This window comes from Ptychodera flava, chromosome 7 (genome assembly GCF_041260155.1).
Source record: "Ptychodera flava strain L36383 chromosome 7, AS_Pfla_20210202, whole genome shotgun sequence".
Lineage (NCBI taxonomy): Eukaryota > Metazoa > Hemichordata > Enteropneusta > Ptychoderidae > Ptychodera > Ptychodera flava.
Window position 1 is genome coordinate 27,958,835 of NC_091934.1, and position 27,635 is coordinate 27,986,469.

General features: G+C 38.8%; 1 protein-coding gene across 2 annotated transcripts in view; it reads left to right on the forward strand.

Annotated features, from left to right (window-relative positions):
* Positions 1 to 27,635, forward strand: part of LOC139137160 (circularly permutated Ras protein 1-like) — a 59,419-nt gene that overhangs the window by 20,058 nt on the left and 11,726 nt on the right. For both annotated transcript variants that reach the window (XM_070705136.1, XM_070705137.1), the window contains exons 5-17: positions 1,938 to 2,123; positions 3,162 to 3,315; positions 4,188 to 4,440; positions 5,732 to 5,780; positions 6,124 to 6,280; positions 6,941 to 7,025; positions 7,947 to 8,150; positions 9,519 to 9,714; positions 10,230 to 10,472; positions 10,971 to 11,090; positions 16,434 to 16,529; positions 16,981 to 17,072; positions 18,069 to 18,225. In XM_070705136.1, coding sequence (XP_070561237.1) covers positions 1,938 to 2,123; positions 3,162 to 3,315; positions 4,188 to 4,440; positions 5,732 to 5,780; positions 6,124 to 6,280; positions 6,941 to 7,025; positions 7,947 to 8,150; positions 9,519 to 9,714; positions 10,230 to 10,472; positions 10,971 to 11,090; positions 16,434 to 16,529; positions 16,981 to 17,072; positions 18,069 to 18,225 — 1,992 coding nt within the window. The remainder of the gene's footprint in view (positions 1 to 1,937; positions 2,124 to 3,161; positions 3,316 to 4,187; positions 4,441 to 5,731; positions 5,781 to 6,123; positions 6,281 to 6,940; positions 7,026 to 7,946; positions 8,151 to 9,518; positions 9,715 to 10,229; positions 10,473 to 10,970; positions 11,091 to 16,433; positions 16,530 to 16,980; positions 17,073 to 18,068; positions 18,226 to 27,635) is intronic.

The window sequence follows — 27,635 nt, forward strand, 5'->3', positions numbered from 1 at the left end:
TTATGTGAAAATACGCTGATTTGCAGACTTGTGTCACATGATTCTCCATGTCCATTCGCATATCAAGTGTAGTGCCAAGGTTCCTGGCTGTTGTTGCTGGTGTGATGACATTTCCATTCAGCAGACGTGTCAAGTTAATAAACAGATCATTTGCATATGAAACAAGTCATCGTTGATGACACAGTCCCCACTTGTTAATGGGTACTTTGATTACAAGTCCTCAGAGAGGATAGAGTCCTCTTCATTAATTAGGTCTGTGATAAAAATACTTTGATACAGATGGCGCTCAATGGCCAAGAATGAGTTCCATGGTGATGAAAACATAAAACCAATGCAGGTCACCATCCTAAAGGTCATTAAATGAGTCAACTAGGAATTAATCAACAGGATGTTGCAAAACATTTTTGCATCCTATCATAACACTGATAGATTATCACCAGTACCATATTTTATAAAGTTTGATGCAGTGCTTCCGGACATTCACCCTAAAAACAAAAGTTCATCATGTAAATGCAAATTGGCAATTAATTTAATTTATTGGATCGTATCACAAAACTCAGTACATGAAAAAATCGTAACAAAATGGTCGCACAGCAGCCATATTGGATTGTATCACAAAACAAATTGACGTGCATATCTATGACATTGGTCAATGTCCTTGTACCAACTTTGAATAAAATGGGTTGAAACCTGTCTGAGTTTAATGGCTCCGTACATGAAAAAATCGTAATAAAATGGCCGCCTGGCGGCCATATTGGATCATATCACAAAACAAATTGACGTGCATATGTATGACATAGGTCAATGTCCTTGTACCAACTTTGAATAAAATCGGTTGAGATATGCCTGAGTTATGGCTCAGTACATGAAAAAATCGTAATAAAATGGTCGCACAGCAGCCATATTGGATTGTATCACAAAACAAATTGACGTGCATATCTATGACATTGGTCAATGTCCTTGTACCAACTTTGAATAAAATGGGTTGAAACCTGTCTGAGTTTAATGGCTCCGTACATGAAAAAATCGTAATAAAATGGCCGCCTGGCGGCCATATTGGATCGTATCACAAAACAAATTGACGTGCACATGTACGACATAGGACAATGTCATTGTACCAATTTTGAATAAAATCGGTTGAGATATGCCCGAGTTATGGCTTTGTACATGAAAAAATCATAACAAAATGGTCGCACAGCAGCCATATTGGATCGTATCACAAAACAAATTAACGTGCATATCTATGATATTGGTCAATGTCCTTGTACCAACTTTGAATAAAATCGGTTGAAACACGTCTGAGTTATGGCTCTGTACATGAAAAAATCGTAATAAAATGGCCACCTGGCGGCCATATTGGATCGTATCACAAAACAAATCTACGTGCATATGTATGACATATGAAGTAATCCTTGTACCAAGTTTGAATGAAATCGCTCCAGGCATCTCTGAGATATCTGCGTGAACGGACGGACGCACGGACGGACGGACGCACACACGGACATGACCAAACCTATAAGTCCCCCCGGACGGTGTCCGTGGGGACTAATAAAGTTTTGTAATTTGTGATTTAACTCTGAGAGTACTGTGCGAATGTTGATGAAACCTGCTACTTATAATGATATAACAGTTATGTGATGGTTCTGTGATGCGTACGACTATTAATGAACCTGTTGTAAAACACGTGAGCACATTCAGTTCACATCTGGTCTGTGCTAGAAATGATGTCTGACTTGGCCATCACTGTGTCTTTTGAAAGGAACATAGAATCAGTGTACAGAATCACCATGACGTAACCCAAATATCCTTCCCAGTTCATATGTCACCATCAGGTCAAGTTCGTTCAAACACTTTCAAGTGAGGCATAACATGTCCCAAATGTTACACTTGAAAAAAGACTAAAATTTGAAAGCATCTTTTCTCCGTATACTCTCCAGATTCTTGTTGGCAATAAGATTGATTTAGAATCAGAACGCCAAGTGTCCACTGCAGACGGACAGGCTGTGGCTAAGAAACATAACATTCCGTTCATGGAAGTCTCTGCTAAGACAGGTGCCAACGTCAATCAGTGTTTTGAAGAACTGGTGAAGCATACCCCCGAAACTGATTCTGACATGTACAAGGTATTTTAGATGTTTGAATATGGGATGTCATTTTCTCTGTAAGGACTGCACATCAGTAAAGTTTTTGGTATTTTTGTCATTCAGAGTTTCGGTTAAGTATTCTGAAACAATAATATTTACAGGGACAGTCTGTAACTTTTGACAATATTTTCATTATTTTTGTTCTGGAGAAACGTTTTTATTTTCTTCTTCCCAAAGTGCATTGACAGAAGAATCATAGTCTGGGCTACATAGTTGTTGTCAATGATAATGGCTGACAGTGAGTTCCATATTTATAGGCTGTCTCGCCAAGTTTGATCATATGCACTTTTACAAGAGTAGAGGAAAAAGCTGTATTTTACAAATGGAACAAAAAGGCAGAAAAATAAATAATGTAGATGGCTAGAATTATCTGAATGATGCTGAATAAAAGTATGTTTTCAGCAATCCAAGCTGCTTTAACTCATGCCTGCCATTCCTGAACTTTTTTCTTCCCTACTGAGCAAATCCCTTGATATTTTGGAGTACTTACGGTAGTATGTGCCTTGAAAGTGAAAGACTTAAACTTTTACTCAAACTTTCCGTAATGAAACTTTTAACCTTTCTGTCACTAAATAAAGAATAAAAATCAGGGGTCACTGAGCAAAGTTTGGTACAACAGAAACCTGTTAAAATATATCTATATCTGAAATTCAAAATGGCCGCCATCAGTGTGTTAATAACTCTACAAAGAAAAATTAAATTTTTGATTTTTACTACAGCTAGACCTTTAAAATGACCCCTCACAAGTGGTAGATCAGAGGAGAATTGTAACAATTTGAGAGTCCAAATATCTGTCCTAGAGGCGCATTCTACAGTAAACACATTACACAAGCCCAGGTTCAGAAGCAAGAAATGGCTCGGTAGAACATGAAAAATGCATTTACCTTCCTGAATGCTGACAGGAATAGTCTGAGAACCTGATACTTTTAGAACAATACAATCGTGTTTTTACTAAAAGCTACTCTGAAGACGTGTTACCATTAAACATTTGATTTGTTGATATTGACAATCCAACAGGTGGTCGTTCTTGGCAGTGGTGGTGTTGGAAAATCCTCCATCACAATAAGGTTTGTACAGGATGTGTTTGTTGATTGCTATGACCCAACTATTGAAGACAGCTATAGGAAGGAGATCAAGGTCAAGGGTCAGGCCAGGAAACAATCAAAGAAAGGTAATATGCACTTTATGCATATTATAGATGCCAATTTTGTTCAGTAGTGCAGGTGCAGCTTATATTAGCTTCTTGCTTGATTAATGTATTTTTTTCCGCCAAATGTTTAGTGGAACTTTTACCAATTTTTACAATTTTTTTGTGATTCTCTTGATAATTTTAGATCAAATGTACATAACTTTTCATTGGCTACAGTTTTTGATCAAAACAGGGAGAAAAATCTAAAAAAAAATTCTAAAAAAGTTGCTCACGTTAAATTTTTTTAAAGGTCACAAAAATTTACTCTATCATTCAAAGGATTAACTGTCACTGCTAATCTGTATTGAAGTCTATCATACTTTGTTTTGGAAATTTATTGTGTGACTGTACAAATTATGAATGCAAGCCTGTGCTTTGCTATTACTCTTTTAAAAAAATGTTCATTTTTTAATATGTATTCACTGCAATTTTACAAAACATATCTTCATTTTTGTAACTTTAACAGTAGTGTTTTGCAGTTTTACAGGGAAAGCTTCACCTGTTATCAGACAACATTACAAGCATATGGGGAATAATTATGAAACCGGTTCATTTTGTGACCCTTTTTTTAAATCTCTCAAATTCCATCATATTTAGGTCAAACTGCACTTCAGAAGATGACAATGTTTTTGATCGAAATTATTGGGTGGGGATAAAAGGGTTTGGCCCTTATGTCACTGAATTCTTTCTCTATTTATGAAAAGATGGCTGTATGAAATCAGGAAACTTATTGTGATGCAAATTGACATCACACTTCTGTGACGTATCAGTGACATAGTGACCGGTGAAAATTATCTGCTGAACTTTCCTTCTCAAGTAGTTATTGATCATATGTTCATCTCATCACTTGTTAGACGCCAAAGGTTCAAAGAAGACCAATCAAGCAGCCGACTTCGAGCAGACTTCAAGCAGAGTTGTGTCAAGTGGAGTCGTGAAATGCCCCAAAGGTGACGGCAACGTTCTGGTGTTGAGTCTTGGCACTCTGGAGAAAGAACCCAAGATAGTGACGGGGGATCCAACTCTCTGTCAGCAGTGTGGTGCTATCTTCTCGGCTCTATCAGAACTGATGGATCAAGACATTGCAGATTCCTTGCCATCATGGAAGTGGCAAGTAGTATATATTAAAGGGTTTTTTTTATAGTTTTTACAAATCATCCATCAAGTATTGTAATACTAAAGTCTGACAGAGAATATAACATAATTTGGTGATGGAAGGATCACAAGGGTAAATCAGATTCACTTTTCCACCTACCAATAGTCAACAGCAAAAGTAATTTCCAATTTTTGCCAATTTCTGAACAAGTTTTTATTTTTTTTAAAATTGGGCTTGTAGGTGAGTATTTCATTACACTATACATAGCAAATACGTCCAGTTGAATTTTTACTGTGTGTCCTTGCACCATGCTCCATCTGGATTACTCAAATACCAGTTCCAATTAACCTCTCCTGAAGACAACCAAAAAAGAAATTGAAATTGAAAAGTGAAAGTGTAAGTGTCCCTATTCTTTCCTCTCAGATGCATGGAAATATACATGTGAGACTCTATACAGACAGCCCCTGAATACACAAAAAATCATTGATCTCTTTGTTCAAGATATGGATTTTTATTATACATCTACCATCGAGAACAATAGAATTTTGCGTGTGCTAAAAAGGCCACACGGAACGCCCGTTCCATAACACGTACTGTTTCAAGTCACCCCATCCCCTACGGCTGTATCAGTTGAACGCGGACTCAATGGACGAGTGCCAGAACATGTCTCCCGCGCACTCTGTATGTATGTACGTGTGTAGTGCACACACACTATCAAGAACTTGCAGAAGTGCGTCCGAGCACAGTCCCTAGCGGTCTATTCCGCTCTGCATCTATGTGCCCCATAGACGTGTGTACATATGCCTCAGGCATATGTACACATGTCTATGGGGCACAGAGACGCAGAGCAGAATAGACCACAGGGGACTGTGGTCCAAGATAGCGTTCCACACTTGCGCTATAAATCAGAAGAAAAATTGTTGCTATTGCACGAAAACGGTCATTACTCTGACAATTTGATGCCCCAGTCACAAATTATTACGAAAATACTGCAAAGGATGCACTGGGACATTGGCATTACACATCGCCCTCCGCTCTGCGTCGGGCGATACGCTGCACCAATGTCCTTGTGCATCATTTGCGGTATTTTCGTAATAACCTCATAATATTTAACATATCTATGAGACAACTGTCATACCATGATGTAAAAAATCAAAAACAATACCTGTATTTTATCTGCTGATTGTATTTCTAAAAAATTAAATCCAAATAAGCGGGAAAAAGTTGATTCAATAAATTATTTACTGGAGTTGAAAGTCAAAAATCTTCAAATACCTAATTCTTTGTACTTTTTGCCGAACACAGTGAATTTTGCGAGCATGAAAACAAAGACATTGACATTCAGAAGGAAGAGGTAAGTGAATTTCTTGTCAATTTCTCTTCACTGTGAATGTCTGGTGAAATATTGAGTAGTGTTATTCCTGTGTCATTCCACAGATCTGTCTCTAAGCAAAAGTGTTATTTCCACCGATCCGTTTCAAAGGATTGAGATATTGTCTAAGTATGGGGCTCGCGCCACAATCGCAATTGTAGGTTTACAGTCATCCTTTTCACCACCACGACTTTTCCCAAATCAATTGTTATCCATTGTGAGTATGGACCTGTTTACAGGAAAATGTAGCAAATACAGTGAAAGCTGGTGATTAACTGTCCCAAATACAGCTGACTGGATTCCTTTAATACGGTACTTCACGCAGATTCCAAAGACCGATCAAGTGGATTTTGTCCTGGCACCACCCGTGGCTGTTGAAAGTGACCAAACTGAAGCACCAATGACAAGCCAGGGTATCGTTGTGTACTGCATGGATGTCAGTGGCTCTATGGACACCACCATCAAGGTACCAGATTTGCAAGGTATAACTTAACACCCCCCCCCCCCCCCCCCCCACACACACACACGCCAGTCCAGGAATGTCGGTTGAACTTTGTATTGATTTCAGTGTACATGTAAACTACTTAACAGGGTTTAACAGAGTGTGATTGAGTGAATGGCAATTACTGCAACATCATCAATTAGGTAATTAACAGATTTGAGGACAGATGCGTAATAGAATGGAAACATAGCAATCTGTCAAATATTGTATTTACTGTTGTTTCTTTGTTTCCTCTTTTTTTAAGTTGCTCAAGCATTCTTGGTATGTGTCCAATTTTTAACCCATGAAACATTTTTGCTCTCTCTCTATGTAAGCATGGTTGAAAATCTTTTGTGAACTGCTTTTTCAACTTATATGTGACATCACAATATACTTTGACAGACATGATGCTGAAAATAAGCCAATGCCTTGGTTTGACTATTGTTTATTGTCTCTTTTTTCACCCAGATACAATTATTACATACATGTACATGACAGAATATATATTGTAAAAGTACTCTATGAGGAGATGATGTATTGTAGGTCAGGTTGAAGTGACTGGAGCTTGGGCACTGGTAGTCAGCTGCTTGACAATTGCGAAGTTTGAATTCTTGTCAGTATTTCATAAAAAATTATCACTCCTCATTGACTTTCTTTTCAGCACATTGGACTGCACTCAGAAGTGATGGCATCAGGAGACGGAGGGACATCACAATACTGGAGTGTGTTCAGAGTGCAGTAACAAGGTAAGAAAAAAGCTTACACTCATTATTTGTGTTCGTAAAGTCTCTCAGTGTATATCAGTTGTATTCCAAGTGAGCTACATCAAGCACAGATAGACAAGGAGGGAGCCTAGAATAACCCTGGTTAGGTGTACATAGGCATTGTGCAATATTTGTAGTATAAAACCTAATTGTTTAACAAAAAGTTTTGCAATTGAGGCACCAAATGAATTTGTTGAAGTATCAAATTTTTAGCTCCCATTTGACCATATGTATATATGGCGATGTAGGAGTGAAAGGCTAGAAAAACGTCTGTCTGTCTGTCTGTCTGTCTGTCTGTATTTATGTTTGTAATTGTATGTATGGATGTATGTATATATGTATGTATGTATGTATGTATGTATGTATGTGCGTATGTATGTATGTACGTATGTATGTATGTATGTATGTATGTATGTATGTTTGTCCGCTCGTCCACATAAAAAGTTAAAACCGCTTTACCTACTCTCTTAGTATTTGATGTGCAGGTGCATCCTAGGGTGGAGATGTAAATTTCTTCAAATGGGATGTAGTGTGTGTTTGAATCTGCTTTCTTTCCCTCTTTGGCTGCTCTTTAATATGCATGTAACCCTTAATGTCTCTCTTTTCGTTACACCAAAATTGAATTGATATTAATTACAGGGATAAAGTAATGGAACAATTGATGGAATTGAGGGCAAGTAAAATTGAAAATTCACTTTCCCCATGGTTATTGATTAACAAAACTTGAGGCCTGAACTGCTACAGAAAAATAAACATAATTGTAAAACCTTTTGGCCATATAGTTTTTCTGGCTTTCACAGAAGGAAATCTGGTGCGTGCGATGGATTTCTAGAAATCTTCTGACTAAGCCTCTGAAAACAGAAGTTATACTACATTTTGTACATTTTCTCTACCCAATCACAGACAACTCGAGAGATTACAGCTGGAATGCCAAGACAAGCAAGTTGTGCTGGTCACGTTTTCCAACATCATCACAATCTATGGAGACGGGCATGGCTGTCCAGTGAAAGTGCCAGAAGATCAGTTGAAGGATTACGATGCCCTGTTTCAAACTGGACAGTCAGAAGCCAGAAAGTGGAACTTGACGGCAATCAAAGATTCATTTGGGTGGGTGAAAAATTACGTCTTAAGATCATTGTGGGTTTGTGTTGCTGTAATATTGAACGTCACTGCCTGAGCCAGTTCATCCCTCATTGCTTAACATTCTTCATTCAGAGAACAACTGGCACAAGATCGCTAATTCACTCCAGAGACCAGCTCTGGAACTGTTAGTTTTTGCTCACTTTCCTTCTTTCTTTCTTTCTTTCTTTCTTTCTTTCTCTATTTCCGGTATTACTATCATAGAACATGCTATACACAAATTTTACCTTAATTACCCAGAATGCATTGCGACACGCTTATGACGTCATCGCTCAGCTCGGACGGGTTTTACGGGCATTTCTTGTGTGTTTATTTATTTATTTTTTATTCTGCATTGCTCAACTATCATATTGCGTTCAGCTATTAATAATTCTAGCTTTCTTTCGCTTTGTTTTTTGTTGCTTTTTGATTTTATTTTTCTCTAAAAATCGCCGTACGTGGCGCTATACTGTTTCGCCCGAATGTTCATGAGATAACAATGGCGGATAAAATCGCTTCGCTCACATGGAGATAGAAAAGTAGGCTTTCCGTTAGTTTACAAGCGCGGCTGGGCACATCATGTACCTAGGCGAGGTGGGTGTACTCGAAAACGAAGATCAATGCAAAATTTGGATTCAAAATCGGCTGTTTTGGCGGAGAAACTGCCCGCCGTATTTCTGAGGAGCCACCAGCAGTTTTTCCTATATCAGTCTGCGAGGTCGTTTAAAGCCGGTAACACACAGCCCTGTCACGGCAACGGCACCGGCATGCGTTGGCTGCACGTAAAAGCAGCTCAACTTTCCAAGATCAAACGGTCAGTATCTTGTGAAAACAGCGACATTGCAATGAAAATTGTTTTAGTCTATGCTTTAATCAAATGAAAATGAATGTGGCCTCGGTTTTCAATTTCAACGGTCTAGGTCCGATGTTTCCTCTCGTCTGATCATCGTCGTAATACACGCGCCTCTTTACGGCAACAACTCAGCGCTACCCGTCAAGCGATTGATTTTTGCGTAGGTCAGCGGAGGGAAAATATTTGCTCTGGCTCGCGAGAATGTCGTCTGATATACATTTCCGTGCGTTGTCGCCCCCATATGTATCTGTTGCGTTTTTACCGTACATGTAGGCATTTGTAATCTGTGGACTGCCTTGCTTTTAGTTGTATTATGGTGTTTACTGCTAGCAGCCCTAACTGTTGGCATGCATCACGTGTAACAAACATACAATAGATGATTTTTTGTAACAAACATACAATAGATGAGATGAACTCTAGCTTATTTTGTCACATATTATATATATTGTAGTGAAAACAATGTTCAAATTTGATGATGTGACGTTTTTAACTTTCCAAAACAGATTACTTCGTGATAACATCTCCACCCTGGAAGAAGGTGGACGCACAGCTCTTGGGCCTGCATTGGCAGTGTGTGTAGGATTGACATCGGAGAGATCAGGTGCTGAGATTGTCCTCTGCACAGATGGACTTCCTAATGTTGGTATTGGGACGCTGGAAGGAAGCATGAGCAGAGCTGACCCTGAATACTATGCCAAGGTAATTTGAACTAGAGTCACATGCACCAGACTCTTAAATCTTGATGCTGCATGTATGGCCAAATTTACATATCTGCAGTTAGTTACATCCAAATTTACATTACAGCAGTAACACTATTAAAGTTGTTATTTTCTCTGAGCAACTTTCGAATAGACATAAAATACACTTTACTAGTGCAATGGTAGGATTTCTACCAAGGGCTGTCCTTGATACATATTCTAATGAAAGCTTTTCAGAAATTCCTTGCAGCAGTTTTTTTAGCCATACCTGGTTCTGGTGTATTTATTTTATGTATTATCTCATAAACTTTGGCTTAATTAAACAATTTCAGTTCTTTAAAACATTTCAAATATTAAATAAATAAATAAATAAATAAATAAATAAATAAATAAATAAATAAATAGATGATTGGGATCTGCATTTGCCCTTACTAATTAATTTAGATCTGCATCTGCCCAGATTGATTAATTAATTGGGATCTGCAATTACCCTGTATATCACTACGGTACTTTCAGGTTGGTGAATTTGCCAAAAATCAAAACACCACTGTCTCCATCATTGGTATCGAAGGTGAAGCTTGTTTGATGCACCACATAAAGCAGTGTGCCAAAATTTCTGGTGGCACCATCAACATTCTGCACCCGCTGGAGCTGGCGAGAGAGATCCGACGGATTCACCAGAACCCTGTCGTGGCAACAGAGGTTGAAATGACGGTCATGTGTCATCCTGCATTGTACATTATGCAAGAAGATTCAGAGGTAAACAGTGCAGAATTTATGTATATCATAAGAAAGCAAACATGGGGGATCAGGAATTTTATATGACAGAAATATTTCACAGCTTTTCGCATAATAAGTAGTCTTCAGTCTTTTCTCGGCCCTTATGTCCTAATCCCATTGTATCTGTCTTCCTAAGAGTACTTTAACCAATTAGAGAAGACTTTATTAATTGCCGCTCTGGTATTAAAGGAATACAGTCACCTGTAATCTAAATATGCCCATATATGGTCAAAGGGGTGTTCCTTGGTATTCAAAATGCCCATGTGAGGGCGCTGTTTTAAAAGCGGCCACCCACTTAAAATCTGTGATTGGTTAGCTTTTCTCTTTCCATGGTTACTGTGGCAAAATTGGAACAGGTGACAGTATACCTTTAACCCTGTCACCACCAGACAGTGTTTTTTGATTGGGTGGTTAGGACTACCTGCCTACAGGAAAAGTGGTTAGATTGTTAAGGCAACTTCGCTTTTTCTTTTCCAGGAACAGAGCAGTAAGATTACAAGGAATGTTGGAACTGTCACCAGAGAACATGACGTCTCATTCAGAATCAAGTTACGACCGGGACAAGATGAAAAACATCTAAAAAAGTTGCCATTCCAGGTTAGTCTTGGAATTATTGAATTCTCCAACCTAGCGTTTTTGATGAGTAAATGTACAATCAAAAACTGCTGCTTCCACTGTGAGGCCCCTTAGCTGCAGTTGCATCAATAAGGGCCTGGTTATGTTACAGACCTGGTTATGTTACAGGTCTTGTTTTTGTCATGTTTTAGGTTGTAAGCACCTCAGAACTGAAAGCACAGGGAACCCAGAAATCTGGTTGTTGTTGTTTGCATTGTTGTTTATGTTTATGTTAGTCATTTTGTTGTTGTTGACCTATAAAATTCAACAAACATAACTATTGCTTTGTTTTTTCAAAGTTAATGTAGATGTCGTAAGAAATACTATCACTATTTGATATCCGTGGCGGGGTTGACCTTTGACCCACATAAAGACGCACGCAACCCCGCCAACAGATAGCTGCGTTTCCACAGCTATCACTATTTGACCCAATTTATTCCTCTCCCAAAGTACACTCTCTGCACGTAATTAGACAAGAGGTGCACACTAAGCTAGCTTTCATCTAACCCATCCAACTTTCCAAGTGCTAGAATAACACTCTATTCACGAGCAATCAAGTGAAAAGTAGCATGAACAGAGCTCGAGATTAACTTTTTTCTCTGTGAGTCCACTTGGGCTACCATTTTCTGAAGTTGGTAGCCAGTGACAATGGCTGGTAGCCCATGCATATTTTAGTATAGGGTTTTTGTCTTTCATTAACCAGACAAGAAAAAGTAATTTTTCAAGATTCTGCCTATGAGGTGAATTCTGTAGTCATTTAATGCGAATACTTGCACACCTAATACCCAAAGGAAACAGGTATAAAGCCCCCCCCCCCCAAAAAAAAATGTTTCTGGTCCATGACATTCAGCAAAAGAGATGTGGCAACGTGGTTTTTTATTCCTACAGCAAAAAACAGGATGGTTGGACAGTCTCATATACATTACGTTTACTTTTTTGTACGTGACACACAATTTTGTAGATAACATTGTAGATAAAAATAACCGACTCATTTGAGTGTCTGGATAGAACACACAAGGGAATTGCTAAATTACTAAGCTACTGCAATAAAACTGCTTACACTAATTAGTTTCAGCTGTAGCCAGCTGGCAGATTGGCGTGTAGTGTGTTATATTATAAACTGGGCAGTTTCTGTTTCACCCGTGGCCACTTTAGTGTTGACCAAGGTTACTTGATACAGACAAAAAAATTCTACTTGTCCAAAGGCAAAACTAGCTCTGTCTGGGGTTGTAAATGGAAGTTTACGATTGTCACCCTGTGTTCAAGATTAAGATACAATGTAACATTACCATCACTGGTCCATGTACAAATCTTGTTTATTTCAACTTCCCCAGACAAACTGTCTGCATGGGACATACAATGTTGTCGACTTTGCCAGCTGGATACAGCTGAAACTAATTAATGTGAGCAGTTTTATTGCAGTTCACTGCAGTAGCTTAGTAATCTAGCAATTCCTTGTGTGTTCTATCCAGACACTCAAATGAGTCGGTTCTTTTTATCTACAATGTTATCTACAAAACTTGTGTGCCACGTACAAAAAAGTAAACGTAATGTATATGAGACTGTCCAACCATCCTGTTTTTTGCTGTAACAATGCTGGTTTGGCACTATTGATGCAAAAGTCATGTCTTTTATCACTGGCTGCATAATACTTCCGTTTTCTTTTTAGCATTTTTGGGACATGCAAACAGGGATGTCAAGGATAGCTGTACTTATGAGTATGTAACCCCTAAAATTGCAATGACGCGCAGGTTCTGAAACCTAATGGACTAAGTGATACTCACAAGTTTGGTGACCTATTGACAACTCGTTCACTCTAAAAGTTGTACGCAAATTTTGACAGCCATCGTGACAATTACCGCGACCTTCTCAGCATGACTAGACATACCGTAGCAGGGCTTAAATAGACCATGGGCTTTCTGAAGGGAGGAGGCATATTGACTGTGATTGATACATTATGATCAAATGCAATGAAAATGCGTTTTCATTGGCCATCATTTCCTGTGCCTGTCATCCAAGTACATCAGTTGAGATACTGAAACTCTGTTGCAAAGTTTCACTGCACGCTTGTCTTTGTAATTTGCATAACAAAGGCACAGTCTGGTCTTACTCATGTTACTGTGTCCACGGTCCGACCGCGTGCTGCGTCCAACTGGATTTGACAGCAATTTAGCTCGTTTCAAAGTGACAGACCAGATATACCACGCCAAGTACTGACTGAATTTTATGTCCCGGTCTTTGGTAGTCCGTGCGGGCTACCATTTCATGGAAAGTTGGTAGTGTATGGATGCGGGACTACTGCTATTTTTCGAGTCCTGATGAAGTTTAGTCATCAAATTAAAACAAAGGTGATCAGCACAAATGTTTAATTTGAAGACTAATACTGTATTTTCCCAGGAGGCCAATGTTCGTGCGCTGATTGTAGAGAGATTTTACATTGTCTACGTAAATGCTTAATTCATTCAGGGTATTTTAGGGAAGAATGACATGGTATACCTCGGTAGCCCCGTAAACATCATGTTTCTACATTAAAATTTTGAATGAAGTCGAACAAGGATATCGTAGTGAAGAAATGCAAACCTACAAGAATGTTTGTTGGGACGAGCCTTGTCATGAATTTGTAATAATCATTACATCATAGCTGGCCACTGGGTTTCCTTTACAGGCAACGTGATTTGCTTAAATTTCAAAAGCCCAGCGACATCTGAACTGCATCAGCAGCCAGGAGATTCAAACTGAGTAAATTTGTCATAGTACAACGTGAAAATTGCCTAAATTAGCTTTGTTATATCTATTTCACGTCTTGTCATGCTACTTTTCACTTGATTGCTTGTGAATGGAATATTATTCTAGTGCTAAGAATGTTGGATGCGCGAGCTGGAAGCCAGCTTAGGTTGCACCCCTTGTCTAATCAAGGCAGAGAGTGTACGTTGGGAGAGAGTTGCATTGAGTCAAATGATGATAGTATCATAGTATTTCTTGTGAATTATCTACATTACGTTTGAAACAAGAACAACACAATAGTTATATTTGTTGAATGTTATTGGTCAACAACAACAACGACTCATATGAACATAAACGAAAATACAAACAACAACAACCAGATTTCTAGGTTCCCTTTATTGAAAGACCTAAACTTTTGCTCACACTTTCCTCAAAGAAATTGTCAACCATTCTCTTACTAAATCAAGAATGAAAATCAGGGGACACGGGGTAACCATACAAAGATTGGTACTGAAGGAACACATTACCTAACATCATTGTTATGACACCCATCAGGATGAAATTAAAATTGCCCAAAAAGTACACATAACAGGATGAATTTAATATTGCCCAAAAAGTACACATGTAATACAGTCGGCAATTTCGTACATGGGTGCTCAATTATCGAACTCATCGCCTTATGTCATCAAAGAACACACTTCCAGGTGTAGTTTCACAAAAGCATTGAGAGGGTATCTGTTACAGGAATACCTTACTATGAAATAATTAAGTCACAATAATTGTTACACAATTTAGTGATCGATCGTTAAAGCAATTTGACTGGCCCCCAGTCACCTGGCTTTTCTCAGTAGCTGAGTTACTAGCTAGACAAGCGTCTGTGGGCCAAGGCGTTTACCCCGTGATCTACGCAACAACCTACCATTAGCATCTCGGTCTGCTGATGTTTCGTCCTTCAATTTATTATATGTTTTGATACTTATATGCCCACAGACTTGGAGCAAGTGTATACAAAGGTGTAAGGTCTCAGAATAATAAAATTGTTTTACAGGAATAATTTACTCTGGTATCGAACTTTATCTCATAAACATGCAAAAAATACCGCAATTATACAGTGTCGCTCAAATTTGATCAGAATTGGTACATACCAAAGATCAACAATAAGTGTTGTTTCTATCTGTTCAGTGCAGGAAAATTCTACGTTGATGTCATGACAATGATTTCTGGACAGTACAACCAGAAAAACAACAACAAATATTTAAACCAGAAAAACAAGAATGACAAAAGTAAATAAGGTCTCAAACTTTAGTTACTGGAGGTCAACTTAGCAACATGCATAGCAGAGAATGTTTCAACCATGGATGTACAAAAATAGACATCCATGGTTTGAGCAGATCTGTTAATATGTCAGAGTTCATAAACAATGACAGGAAATGACTTATAAGCTGTTCCAGTTACTGCCTCCACTCCCACACATAATAGGTACCCTGCATACAAATAGGTTAAAGGTCAACAACCTCTTACTCAGATGTGTGGGCTGTTTCAGTTACTGCCACCACTCCTGCACATTTGCAGGATTTCCCCTTTTTCTTACCTTATTTCATATTTTTTACTCTGACATGTTCATATGAACAACGTCACATCTCAACCCCTGCATCTACCTGTACTCCAAATACTGAGATGGTAGCTTTGGTGGTATGGGAGCCTTTGTATGTGACGGACATACATCCGCACATACATACCCACATACATACATACAGACGCCATCTACTCACGATATAAAGTCTTTTTGGTATTTATATACATACCAAATATGAGCTAAAAATACTCGCAGAACTTTGTATAACAGCACACGTGTTTATCTATGCAGTGAAAATTTCGTAAATGGGACAGGTTGAACTTGCATAAAGCTATATTTCTGGCTGCATTTACCATTGAATTGTAAATTTTTATCTGCCTTTCATGGACGTGAAGTGTAATATCTTCCATACCATGGTAATACAGTATTAAATTCATAATGGCTGCCATCCCTGCGATAACTAAATGGCGAATAATTTTTTTTAATTTTGAAAAACTAAGATGGTGAAAATTTTTCTTATGCCAAGAGCTTTAAAATAAGCACCTACAAGTGGCAGACCAGAAAAGTATTGAACACATTTGAGAACACAAATATCTATCTCTAAGGCTCATTTTAGCTTCAACGAAGGGTTGTAAATTTTATAAATTACAGAGTTATAAACTCTTTTCCTTTCAAGACAAAGATCTAGTGATGTTTCTGTTCTTGATACAGTTACTTTATCTTCTAATATATGAACGACATGACAAGTGCTGACGTCTGTATAGCTTCATAAGGAGAAAGGATGAGACAATTTGTATGAATGAAGCTTTTTCTACCATGTCGCTGCATGCATGACAATTACCGATAGATGTGGAATTTGGAAACAGGATAGGTCTTGTTTCCATGGGATAGATCGTAAAGATGTCCTTGATGTTATATGAAGGATTGTTTTGTGATGATGGTGATTTAATTTCATAAGGATTAGAAATGATCAGGGGTAATACAAAGTTGTTTCAAATTTATTTATTTGAATTTGAACTTGACAGGTTCAGTTCAAGTACACGACGAAGGATGGAATGAAATATCAAAGAGTGCTCACAGAGTATAAGGGAGGAACTACAGACAGAAAGGAAATGGAAGAGGTGAGTGGAATTTGTTAAACACTTTCACCTCTCTTTTGTTTAAACGATCAAACGACGCTTTTGTTTATGTTTTATTTTGAAAGGGGCAGCTGTTGGATGGTATCAATACATCGAAAGTATAGCAATATTTGACACTAGAGAGCAGTCTTTATACAAGTAAAAACTTTCACCTGCTCCTCTTGTTCAAGCCTTCTGCACACGAGAGAACTTAGCTGAGCAACATTTCATTCAAGGCTATTTGTTCAGCCATTTTATTCTCGTGTACAATGCGCAATGGTTCAATATGTGGCGAAGGCCGCTGTATGCATTCAAAAGATAGGTTGATCTAGCTTGCCTGCCATGTATTTTTACGGCCTTCACCATGTATCCAACTAGTGTTCAAGGGACTGTGTTTTCAATGGTACAGGCAATGATGACGTGGAACAATATTTCCACTGAACCTTTTTTACAGAAATTAAATATTGCAGTGGTTGGACTGTCTGCAGTTCAGGAGTCAGCCATGATGGCAGAGAAAGGAAATCATAGGGAAGCCAAAGATAATCTGTAAGTTGAAAAAAAGCATTTTGAATTTCTAAATTGCCGTGGTAGCATGTTTTTTGTCTTTCATGTCAACATGATCAAATTAGATTACAAGAACTCATGGTGATTAACTTGTGGTCTTGACCTGATATCCTTTCATATAACTGTTAACATCTTTAATATATATATCTTTACTTAGAAATCGACTTTTTCAGACGTTTCTTAACAGATAGATAGTAGGAAGAAATTTAAATCTAATATTTCCGTTTAGCTCAAGCTTAGTCACAAACAATATGGTTTGATTGATAATAATGGCTTGTTTTCTTTGTTAGATTTTTTTCAGCTAGCTCTTCTGTAAATTTCTTATTTGCATTTCCAGTGCCCTGTGTAATTTGCTGCTCCCATTGTTTTAGTGAGCCCCTGCTTGAAAAGGGTTGCAATAAATAATTAAATAAATAAATAAATAAATAAATAACTCTTGAACTGAAATCAAATGTAGCCATAAAGTAGCCATAAAGTAGCCATAAAGTAAATCCCAGGGTGTTATCAGACATGTATGCTGTTACACAAATTTGTGATTTGGAGAAATACCTGAAAATGAGAAACGAACATGCAAACTTTCAATGAAAGCACACACAGATAAGGTTGATGTATGCAGTTGTGTTTCAAACATGAAATTACGAAAAAATTTGTCAGCTAGGTGCATTAACATTTTATTGCACAGCTATACAATGTCTACAGGATGTTCTGCATAAAATAAAGCAGAATGTTTTGTTTTGTCAACTTTGTACTGTTTGAACTGTACCTAGAAATTTGGTTGTGGTGGTGGGGTTTAAATTAGCCTGGCTCCTGCTAGAGTCTTCAGACAAATGACATGTTGAGTTAAAACGCATCGATGCATTGACGCTGAATCATTTTTCTGGCACCCTGCCAAAATGAACGACTTTACCCCTTGCAAAGGACAAATGATTTCCACATTTTTATACCAGTGATGAACCTAAGCATTGTTCTCATCTACAGACGGAAGGTGGACAGATTAATAAAAAGTTCTGCTGAAAATTCAGCGGTTGCTCTGGACGAGTATTACAGCTACTGTGTAGCTGGTGAAGCCTTGGACAGAGAGCTTCAAGATATATTACTAGAAGATCTTCAAGATGGATACTTTGCTGATGATCAGGTAGGCTTTCAAGTCACTGATCCCCTGATTTCTGACTTGAAACCAAATATAGCACTGCAGGTATGACTTGGACTGTTGCCAAAGGAAGAAATTTAGAGAACTTTGTACTTTTCTGGGAATGTGTTGGTAGTTTGTCATAAAATCACCTGACATCAGATTTTGTTTTGAGATTGTTGTTGCCTCACTTTAATTGTTGCGCCAGCAGCTTACTATGCATGCGCAGATTCATAATGTACTATGCGAGTTACCGGAAGTGTACCGACTTAACTCATGGGTGCCACCATGTTTTTTTGAATGCTCGTAAATAAACAAATACGGAACGTGCAAAGTATTATTTTATAACATTCCATTAATAAAATATATATCTTTTATTAGCCAGTAATTATTATTATCCACCTTGTCACTGATACAAAATATCGTTACTATCACGCCTAAAAAATAAAAGAGAGAAAACTGTTGTGCATATGAACGAGGACATTCGCAAAGAATGCTGGGATTGAATTTTAGAAATGTGCCCTCTGTGTGAATAACTAGATGGTAAAATTGCCAGTTTTTAGACGGAATGCAAGTTTTCATCTTACAATATCGGAAGTTTGGCGGTACAGTTACTATTGCAACGACAATGATGGGACAATACGTCCCTTGAAAAACAATAGGTAATTATCATGGTAAAAATTGCCATTTATTTCCAACTTTTTGTACACAAACAGAAAATCTGTACCTGCAGGGTCTAACATCGTGTACGTGAACTGTTTTCATCAGAGGGTAGTTGTCATACAAAAATATATAGCAAGTAACAATTAATTCTAATTTATCCTTTACTATTACTTATCATGAATCAATACAAATAAAATTTCTAATCTTAACCCCTGGCGCGACACCAAGGGCTGAGCCCTATATGTAATACTAGTGAGTAGTAAGATTATATTGACCTCTAGGACAAAATAAGAATTTTACACCATTTTTATTCATTTATCTAAATGGAGCGAAGGAAAATTTAACCATCCATGTAACTAAAGTGCGACCCTGACCTATATATGAACTCACACGCAACAGCTGTTGCGCAGCAGTGCATTGTCCTGAACTAAGCAGGGAAATTCCCTGCTGAGTCAGGTCCTGGACTTGCGCAATACAGTAGCTATGACTCACCCCCACTGAGCAAAACGGAACGACATTCTATTCTCTCTCTCATTTGTTAGATAGATTCTGACTGAGCCGTACCGGAGCCGGTCTGCTCTTCAACCCCTACCGGAACACTGTTGTGCAATACCCCTATCGGTACGTTTTCAGGCAGGAACTTTCCAGGAATTTCGCAATACCGCTTTCGCAATACCGGGCTTCGAATGTTGCTTAGTAACTTGTGATGTCATGTTCAATGTCTGTCATTCTACAGTTTTCAGAAAAATTTTCTGAACGACTCTAGTTAACTTGTTCACCCGATAGATAAAATTTTAGTAATTTCCTCTGAACTTAAAATGTGACGGAAGACCATTACTTCAAATAATATGAGACGTTTCAGATGAATGGTACTGATATCTAAAGTGTTCACTCTTTTATCTCTACGTACAAATGTAGTTCCTAAGTCGTTCTCTATTCTATTCCCACCAACAAACATTCAATACTCATTTCATTGCGATCTTTATCGATACTTATGATAATGTCACAAGATGTTCTGTTATCTGTTTTCATAGCATAATATCCAACTAAATCGTCAAACTCGTCTCCCGTAGCTAACTTTACACATCTAATGAGAACTGTACCATGTTGAAGTATTTTCATATTATCAGTCATCTGTTGATTTACAGTCTGTAAAGTGAGAGCAGCTGCCTCATCACCGACACTTTTAAGACCCAGTTTCTTTAAAGTTGTGTCCCAAAATAATCTAACTGGAACTCCGCTAGCTGTATACGAGCAATAATTCTCCCCCTCGTTTATCCACCTTCTTAGTGTATTATCTGCCTTCATTATTGTATTAAGAGGACTAATTTTAAGGTGAATCGGTATACCAAGAAGTGCAATGTATGGATTCGTAGGAGTAAGCCAACTACGAAAATCTAACAACTTGTACTTGTTAACATTGCTATCGAAATAAATAACATTTGGAGTTCCTGGCAGTTCAGCAACTCCACCACTAATTTCACTATTCAATATATCTAAGATGTTACGCGGTACATTATAAGGCATGAATTTCTGACTAGTCGAATTCCACGTCAGTGCAAAAGGAGTAGGATCATTCGAAGCCTTTGTGGCGTCAATTACGGTTTCATCAATGTCTGTAAGTTCAGAAAATTCTACAGCATGCTCGTGGGGCGCCGCGGCTAAAACGAAATATTTCTCGCGGTCCTTGTAACGAAGGACATAATCCTTATTATGATTAGTAGCTATCTTAGTATTATTGTTCACTTTAACATCACTCAGATCTTCAAGCTCAAGATTTTGTACACGAATTACACCTAGACCGGAGTTACTTGGACCAGACATGATTAACCTATATACAGTGAAAAATAAATAATACCTTGTAATAATATACAACGTACAACGATGATCATTGAGATTGAAAGCAAAACAGGCAAACCGGTTACTATGTATTTTAACCCTTGCATTGACATATCACAGTTTACGAAGATAAGGCTGCTAGAGTGTGGACTGTACAATTCATGGCATAACATAACATCGACGAATAATGTATTAAAATACCAAGAAGGTGACCAACCAAAGAAGACTAAATCAATACGTCCAGGTAACTACAATATCGATACGTTAAACAAAGCAATCGGATTGAAGCAAAAAATTAATTTTGAAAAACATCTGCCGACAGGCCACGTTCTTCTAACTTTGGCTAAAGATATTAAAGTCTATTTCAATGCCACAGGTAGCTTCGCCAAAGTAGTCGGCTTTTCAGATAAACCTGAGAACAACCCCGTGACAAAAAGTACTATGAGTCCAGGTCGAGCGGATTTCTTAACAGTCACTAAATACATAGTTCATTCAGATGTCATCGATGTTTCTGGAAGTTATGTTGGCTTGGGCTCTGACGAATACATACAGGGAGTATTATCAGACTCTTTAAAAACACTTCCCATTCAGGATACAAAAGAAATAGGTGAAAAGGTCACCTATAATTTTAAAGACTGCTCAATTTCCATGCCATTGAGAAAAGGTTCAGACCATATGAGTTCAATGCGTATTTGGATAACAGATCAGGATGGAAAGATGATCGATTTCAATAACTGGCCAACTAGCTTTTGTATTGAATTATTGTAGTCGTTCCACCTACCGGTACGTTCTGAAGGAACCCTATCGGAAGATAAACCATCCCACGACCAATCCTCCAGCAATATAGATCATCTCATATTTTTTTTGCTCTTGACTTGGCTGATAATAATCTGAGAATTGAACTGCCCCTTCGGAACGGCTTTGCACCGCTTCTGCTTCTTCTAGGATTTCTGCATCTGTATCTCTTAATTCTGCCGCAGCATGTGCGTCCTTTGCCTGATTTTCTCTTTCCCAGTCAGCCTGTAGTAATCTTTTTTCTGACCAGACGTTGCGATCATGTTCAAATTTTTCTAATGCTTTATCATGTCTAATTTTCTCTTCAATAAGAGCATCACCATTCCCAGAAAGCTTTTGTCCGATAATATTTCCACCTGTGAATGCCGTTGCATTTAATACGGCACCGAGAACTGTCATTCCTATTGCTGAGGCCATAGCTAACTGTATATTATTACAAAGTATAAGGTTCTGCAGGAATAATATTTTTCTGTTCAAGATCTTTGGTTGCTACCGCTGCAGCAGTTGCACCGCCTAATTTTGCTAATCGAATTAAAGTTGGTCGACTTGGATCACCAACCTCTATTTTCAGAAATTTGCTGGAGATCATAAGATATCCCATCGCAAGTCCTGCGATTACAATACCATCGTACATTGTGTTTACAACTGTTTTAGTATCCATGATTGCTGACTAGTATATAAAATAAAAAATAAAAATAAAAAATATGGGGAGTTAATCCATCTCATACAATGTAGAGGAGCTGGCCCCCGGAGCCGCTACTGGCTCTGTTTTTTCCGCTTTCTTATTTTGGGGAGGATCTTTCCGATCTAGACTCGATCGATTAACGGGACAAATATGCCGAGCACGCCCCCAATATAGCCCTAATGCAGTCAATGAAACTCCCACAATTCCTAAAACAAGATAACATTTATTATACCAGCGTGAATTATTATCACACTGTTCTTTCATTGTAGGTGGTAGGTCTGCTTCAGTCGCTACCGCATCGCTATCATTAATCATTGCTTGGCGTTTCTTCTCCTTGTTTTTCCTGTTCCATTCCGCTAGTCGCTTCCCTGAAGCAACTCTCCCTGGATGCTTCGGCGGTAACGTCACTTTCTCTATGTTGCGCTGTGTCGGAATCGTTTCCGTTTCCGGTGTGGGCCCCGTCGGCGGGGCTTCTGACGGAGTCCCTGGCGGAAGCGTTTGCTGAGTCGGCGAAGTTGAATCCATTTATTTCAGGTACTATATTAAACCCGATTTTTTTAAAATTTAAATGTTTACCCGTAATTAAACCGGTGGAAATTAGTGCAAGTATGGGCCCCCATGTGTAGGCTATCCGTCCTGATAATCGTTTTATTTCACTGTTTAGAATAAAATCCTTTTTAAGATCAGTGGCATAGTTATCTCGGTCATTGATTGGAACTACCTGACTTATTGCGCGGGCTCCTAGATCTATGAAACTTTGAGTGATATTATCACTTATAAGAGAACTGTATTTCGCTTCATAGACTTTAAATGCTTTATTCACCGTTTCATCTCCCCATTTTTCTACGTCAGCAATTGAAATCTCCTTACCAAAAAATAACTTACTTTGACCACTTGCGATGACACAGAGTATTTTTTCACGTTTCGTCTCTATTATGGATCGATTATTGTCCGACGCTGCGGTTGGTAGTGCCACAGTTGTATTTGCCGATGACTTTATTAAATTCTCCATTGTTTGCAGTATGTTATCTATTCTTAGTAAAAAATAAAAATTCGTTTAAACCTGAATCCGAAATATAATATTAACATGGTCTGGAATGTTAGTACGATTCCGAAGTATGGAAAATTCTCCTCCATTAAAATCTATATGTATATAGAAACACAAATAATGAGTACAGACCTATTCCCAGTTGCTTTTCAATTGAATAAGACGAGCGTACCGACAGTACAGCATTCTGATATTCCTACCAAACCGAATGGAGGAATAAAACCTATTCTCATGGACTTAGAAATATATGTAACACCGACCGAAAAATTTACTTTTCATCCTCGGGATGTGTTCAAAGATAACGTAATCACTCATCGATCAGCGAAAGAAAGTAATGTCTGGCTGGGCAGCCCGCATATGAAATATTGGGACCAGCAACTGAATTTCGCTGTATGGTGTAGCACTACTGGTTGTGGTATATCATTCGCCCATCTCTTCGGTTCCGAAGGGAAATTTCCTCCGCAAATACGATCATTCTGCCGTTTCCATGTATATTTTACAATACGTCGTATTCTTCATGAAATGGGCGTTGCACTTCCAGACGATACCCCCACCTTCAAAGCGGGCGACAATCCGTACAATCTCGTCCAATATGAACTTCTATGTACTGAATTTGGAAATATAAGTCCAACGAAGTCCGACTTTCGATATCGAAAAGGCCAAAATAAGGGTCTTGGTTATGGTTATGAATATTATACTAATCGTGGGCCCGTTAGACAGCCAAAAGCGATATACAACGGTCATGACTTTTTCCTCTCTGCCGACGGAGGCGTTTTCTATACACATACCATTTTTGGAAAGAAAAAACATGTACTGCCCGACAAAGACAGACCACACTATTATTTCTTCCGAAATGATGGATCGGAGGGACAATACAATAGTTTCATTCCTCTGAAGGGAGACTCGGGACTAACAAAGGCCGGTCTCGCTCGCCTCAATGAAAGCCTTGAAGCCTACGTATATTGCATACTTGGCGCACAAGCGAATATTCGTAGTACCATAGTGGGCGATACTGGCAGTGCAGAGCAAGTTCGAAAAGAATTTGGCGTTCTCCTCGAAGATGAAATTCGTAATACCGACAAAGTAATCAGTTATCGGCGATATCAAGACACAATAACGAATACTGGTGTCCACCTTGATATGGCCGTTTCGCCCAATTTACTTCTCTTACCGTCTAAGATGGTCATTCTTTCGGGCCCGGCGATCTCAGGTTATAATAATGAATTGCAATACGCAACAGAATCTATGGTCTTCGGGGTAAATGATATAAACACGGAAGTTCGAGAAAGTGCTATACACGAGATGGAAGGTGGGGGTCCAGATCCTGTGAAGTGGCAGGACGAGCCCGGAGAGTCACCTCACAATGACACGACTCAGGGACCTTCCCCTCCCTTATCGTCCCTTCGGAACACTTCGGAACGGAAGGCAGCAGCCGTGACCGGCGCAGACCCTATTCACGAATATGGTAAAATTGGTTTGTTATCTTTAGCAATATTTATTACATTTATTTACAGTATATAGATCCGTTCCGATGACAATATACGCGACCCCACCATTCAACATGATTATAAATGGACCGATAGGTTCTGGCAAAACAGAATTTGTAATGGACCTCCTCACCGGTCCGTACTTAAGGAAATTCGAATATATAGTTTTCATTTGTCCGACATTCATGATTAATAAAACGTATAATAAAAGATTCATTTTCGCCGATGACCAAGTGTTTGTGTTTCCGGTCGACATCGATGCTGTGGATGATACACTACCTACGTACGGAACGAATGGGCCGGTACAAACACTTTAATAGTACTCGACGACTGCGCCTCGTCCAAAGATATGAAGAAGCGCAGTGACAATTTAGTCAAAATTGCTTTCAGCGCAAGACACGAAGGATTATCTGTCTGGGTTCTGACTCAACAATTTACTAGTATTAGTAAACCATTCAGGGAAAACATACAGATGTTAGTACTATTTTTCACACCGAGCGATATAGACATCAACTCTATTATAAAACAATATGGAATGAGGATGTCAAAACAGAAGGCAGATTCACTAATCAGTCAATTGCAAAATACACATTCAGTAAACTAGTATTTCGTTTACGGTATCCGTACGGCATAAATTTTTTCGTATAATATAGCAATTATGGAAGCTGAAGCCGAAGGTACTCTTAGAGAATTATATACAACCCAAAAACTGGTTTTGGAGGTGTACAAAAATTATATGACGCAGCACGGGCCAGCGGACTCCACGTTACTAAGAAAGAGGTGCAGGAGTGGTTAAAAACTCAGCTAACTTATAATCTACATAAACCGGTCCCTCGTACTCATGGAGGCCGGCGCGTTTTTGTAACATCGATAGACGCCCAGTGGGAAGCGGATCTCGTGGAATTCCCTCCCCCTTCGCAAAAGAGAACCGTAACATTCGATACATGCTAACAGTAATCGATGTGCTCAGCAAATACGCATGGGCCAGGCCGATAAAGTCAAAAACAGCGGATGATACATTACAGGCACTACAAGACGTGATTAAGAAATCCGGGAGAAGGCCCGACAAACTTCAGACAGATGAGGGGCGGGAATTTACGAACCGAAAAATGCAGGGGTGGTTGGAGGAGGTGGGAATTCACTGGTTTCACACCTACAGTGACAAAAAAGCTAGCGTCGTTGAACGTTTTAATCGGACTCTTAAGACGATGATGTGGAAATACTTTACATACAGACAGACACGTGAATGGCTTTCTATTTTACCAGAACTTCTTGAGAATTACAATAACACCGTTCACGGAAGTATCAAAATGAAACCCAGGGACGTAACAGAGGAGAACGATTGGCAGGCATTTTATACACTATTCGGTCCTGAGTTGGCAGCCGGGGGAGTTAACCCTGAATTCAAGCCGGGAGAACGGGTCCGAATTACAAAATACAAGACCACTTTCAAGAAAGGATATTTACCAAATTGGACAGAGGAGATTTTCGTGGTTTCAAAAGTTGTGTATGCGGCTGGACTGGGAACGCCGCCAGTTTACAAAATAAAAGATCTGAATGGAGAGGAAATACTCGGCACTTTCTATTCTGATGAACTTCAGAGCGCCCTTTCGGAAGGTGCCGACGAGCTGTACAGAGTAGAACGAATTTTGAAGACGAAAAAAATTAGGGGAAAGAAATATTATCTGATAAAATGGCGCGGTTATCCGGAAAGTTTCAATAGTTGGGAGCCAGAGGAAAATGTTATTAGTACTTCGTAAGTTCCTGTCAAGTACTAACGTAAGTACTAACGTAAGTATTTACGAAAGTTATTCAATAAGTACCATGGAAAAAGTCTTAATTTCTTGAAAGAAGAAAGTGTCAGTTTACCACCTCGCTTCCACCCACCTGGCCAAGTATTTATCATGTACTGTCGTAAGTAATGTTCACTTATTGCATCTTTTTCGGCAGTATGTGGATGAGGTGGTACCTCAGTTCCTGAACATATTAAGTTTGCAAGATCTTCAAAGCGACTTCTCATGTTGCCACGGTCCGTTCTTTCCAATCCTCCTTGTTCAGCTTTATCGATAAGTTCTGGCTGAAGTATAATGTACACAACTGACATGAACCATAGACAAGTAACTCCAAAGTCCACCCTTTTCATCATATCAAGTGCCCGTAAGTCAAACGGAGCATTATAAGCACACACTGTTTCACAAGCATTAAGAAGTTTGTGTAGGTTCTCGAGTGAGACTCGAGGTTGTTCTAGTTGTTCTTGACCAGGTGGAAAGTAAGCTTTTTCAAGTTCCTCCTCCTCGAAACCGTCTATTAAAAATCCCTGGCTGCCGCCGGTCCATGCAATTCCAAAGTCAAAAGCTTGTGGAAAATCTACTGGTCCGACTGTCTCGGTATCAATTGTTGGATTAAGTATATTCTTGAGAACGAGGGGCGTAAGAGCGTTCCGAATTACCAAACATGGAAGCCTGTAGTCGTGGCAAATTTCTAAGAAAGTCTGTTTGAACTTGTTGTGAATCTCTTCTAGTTCTTTTAAGGCGGCTATTTCGTACGACCTGGCTCGAGTCAACACATTCCGCCTGCAATAATCCCAAGGCATATCTTTGAATATGATAATGAAACTAGGTAAATGGTCAAATGCTCTAGAAACAATCTTTTTTTCTTCCGCTGCCACGCCCCGGATTCTAGAAAAAGTTAGATGTTGAATTATGGAAGAGTCACAAATAATGTAGCGTTCTGAAGGGAGGCCCTCCCCAGCCTGATATTGTAAACTAAGAGTATGTTCTATAAACTGTTTCTGAAAATCGGCAATCGAAACGTGGCGCCCATTATAAAAGTCGGCAATGTTGCTAGAAAAACTAGTGTCAAATTCTGGTACGTGAGTCTCTGCCAAATTTACTGCATC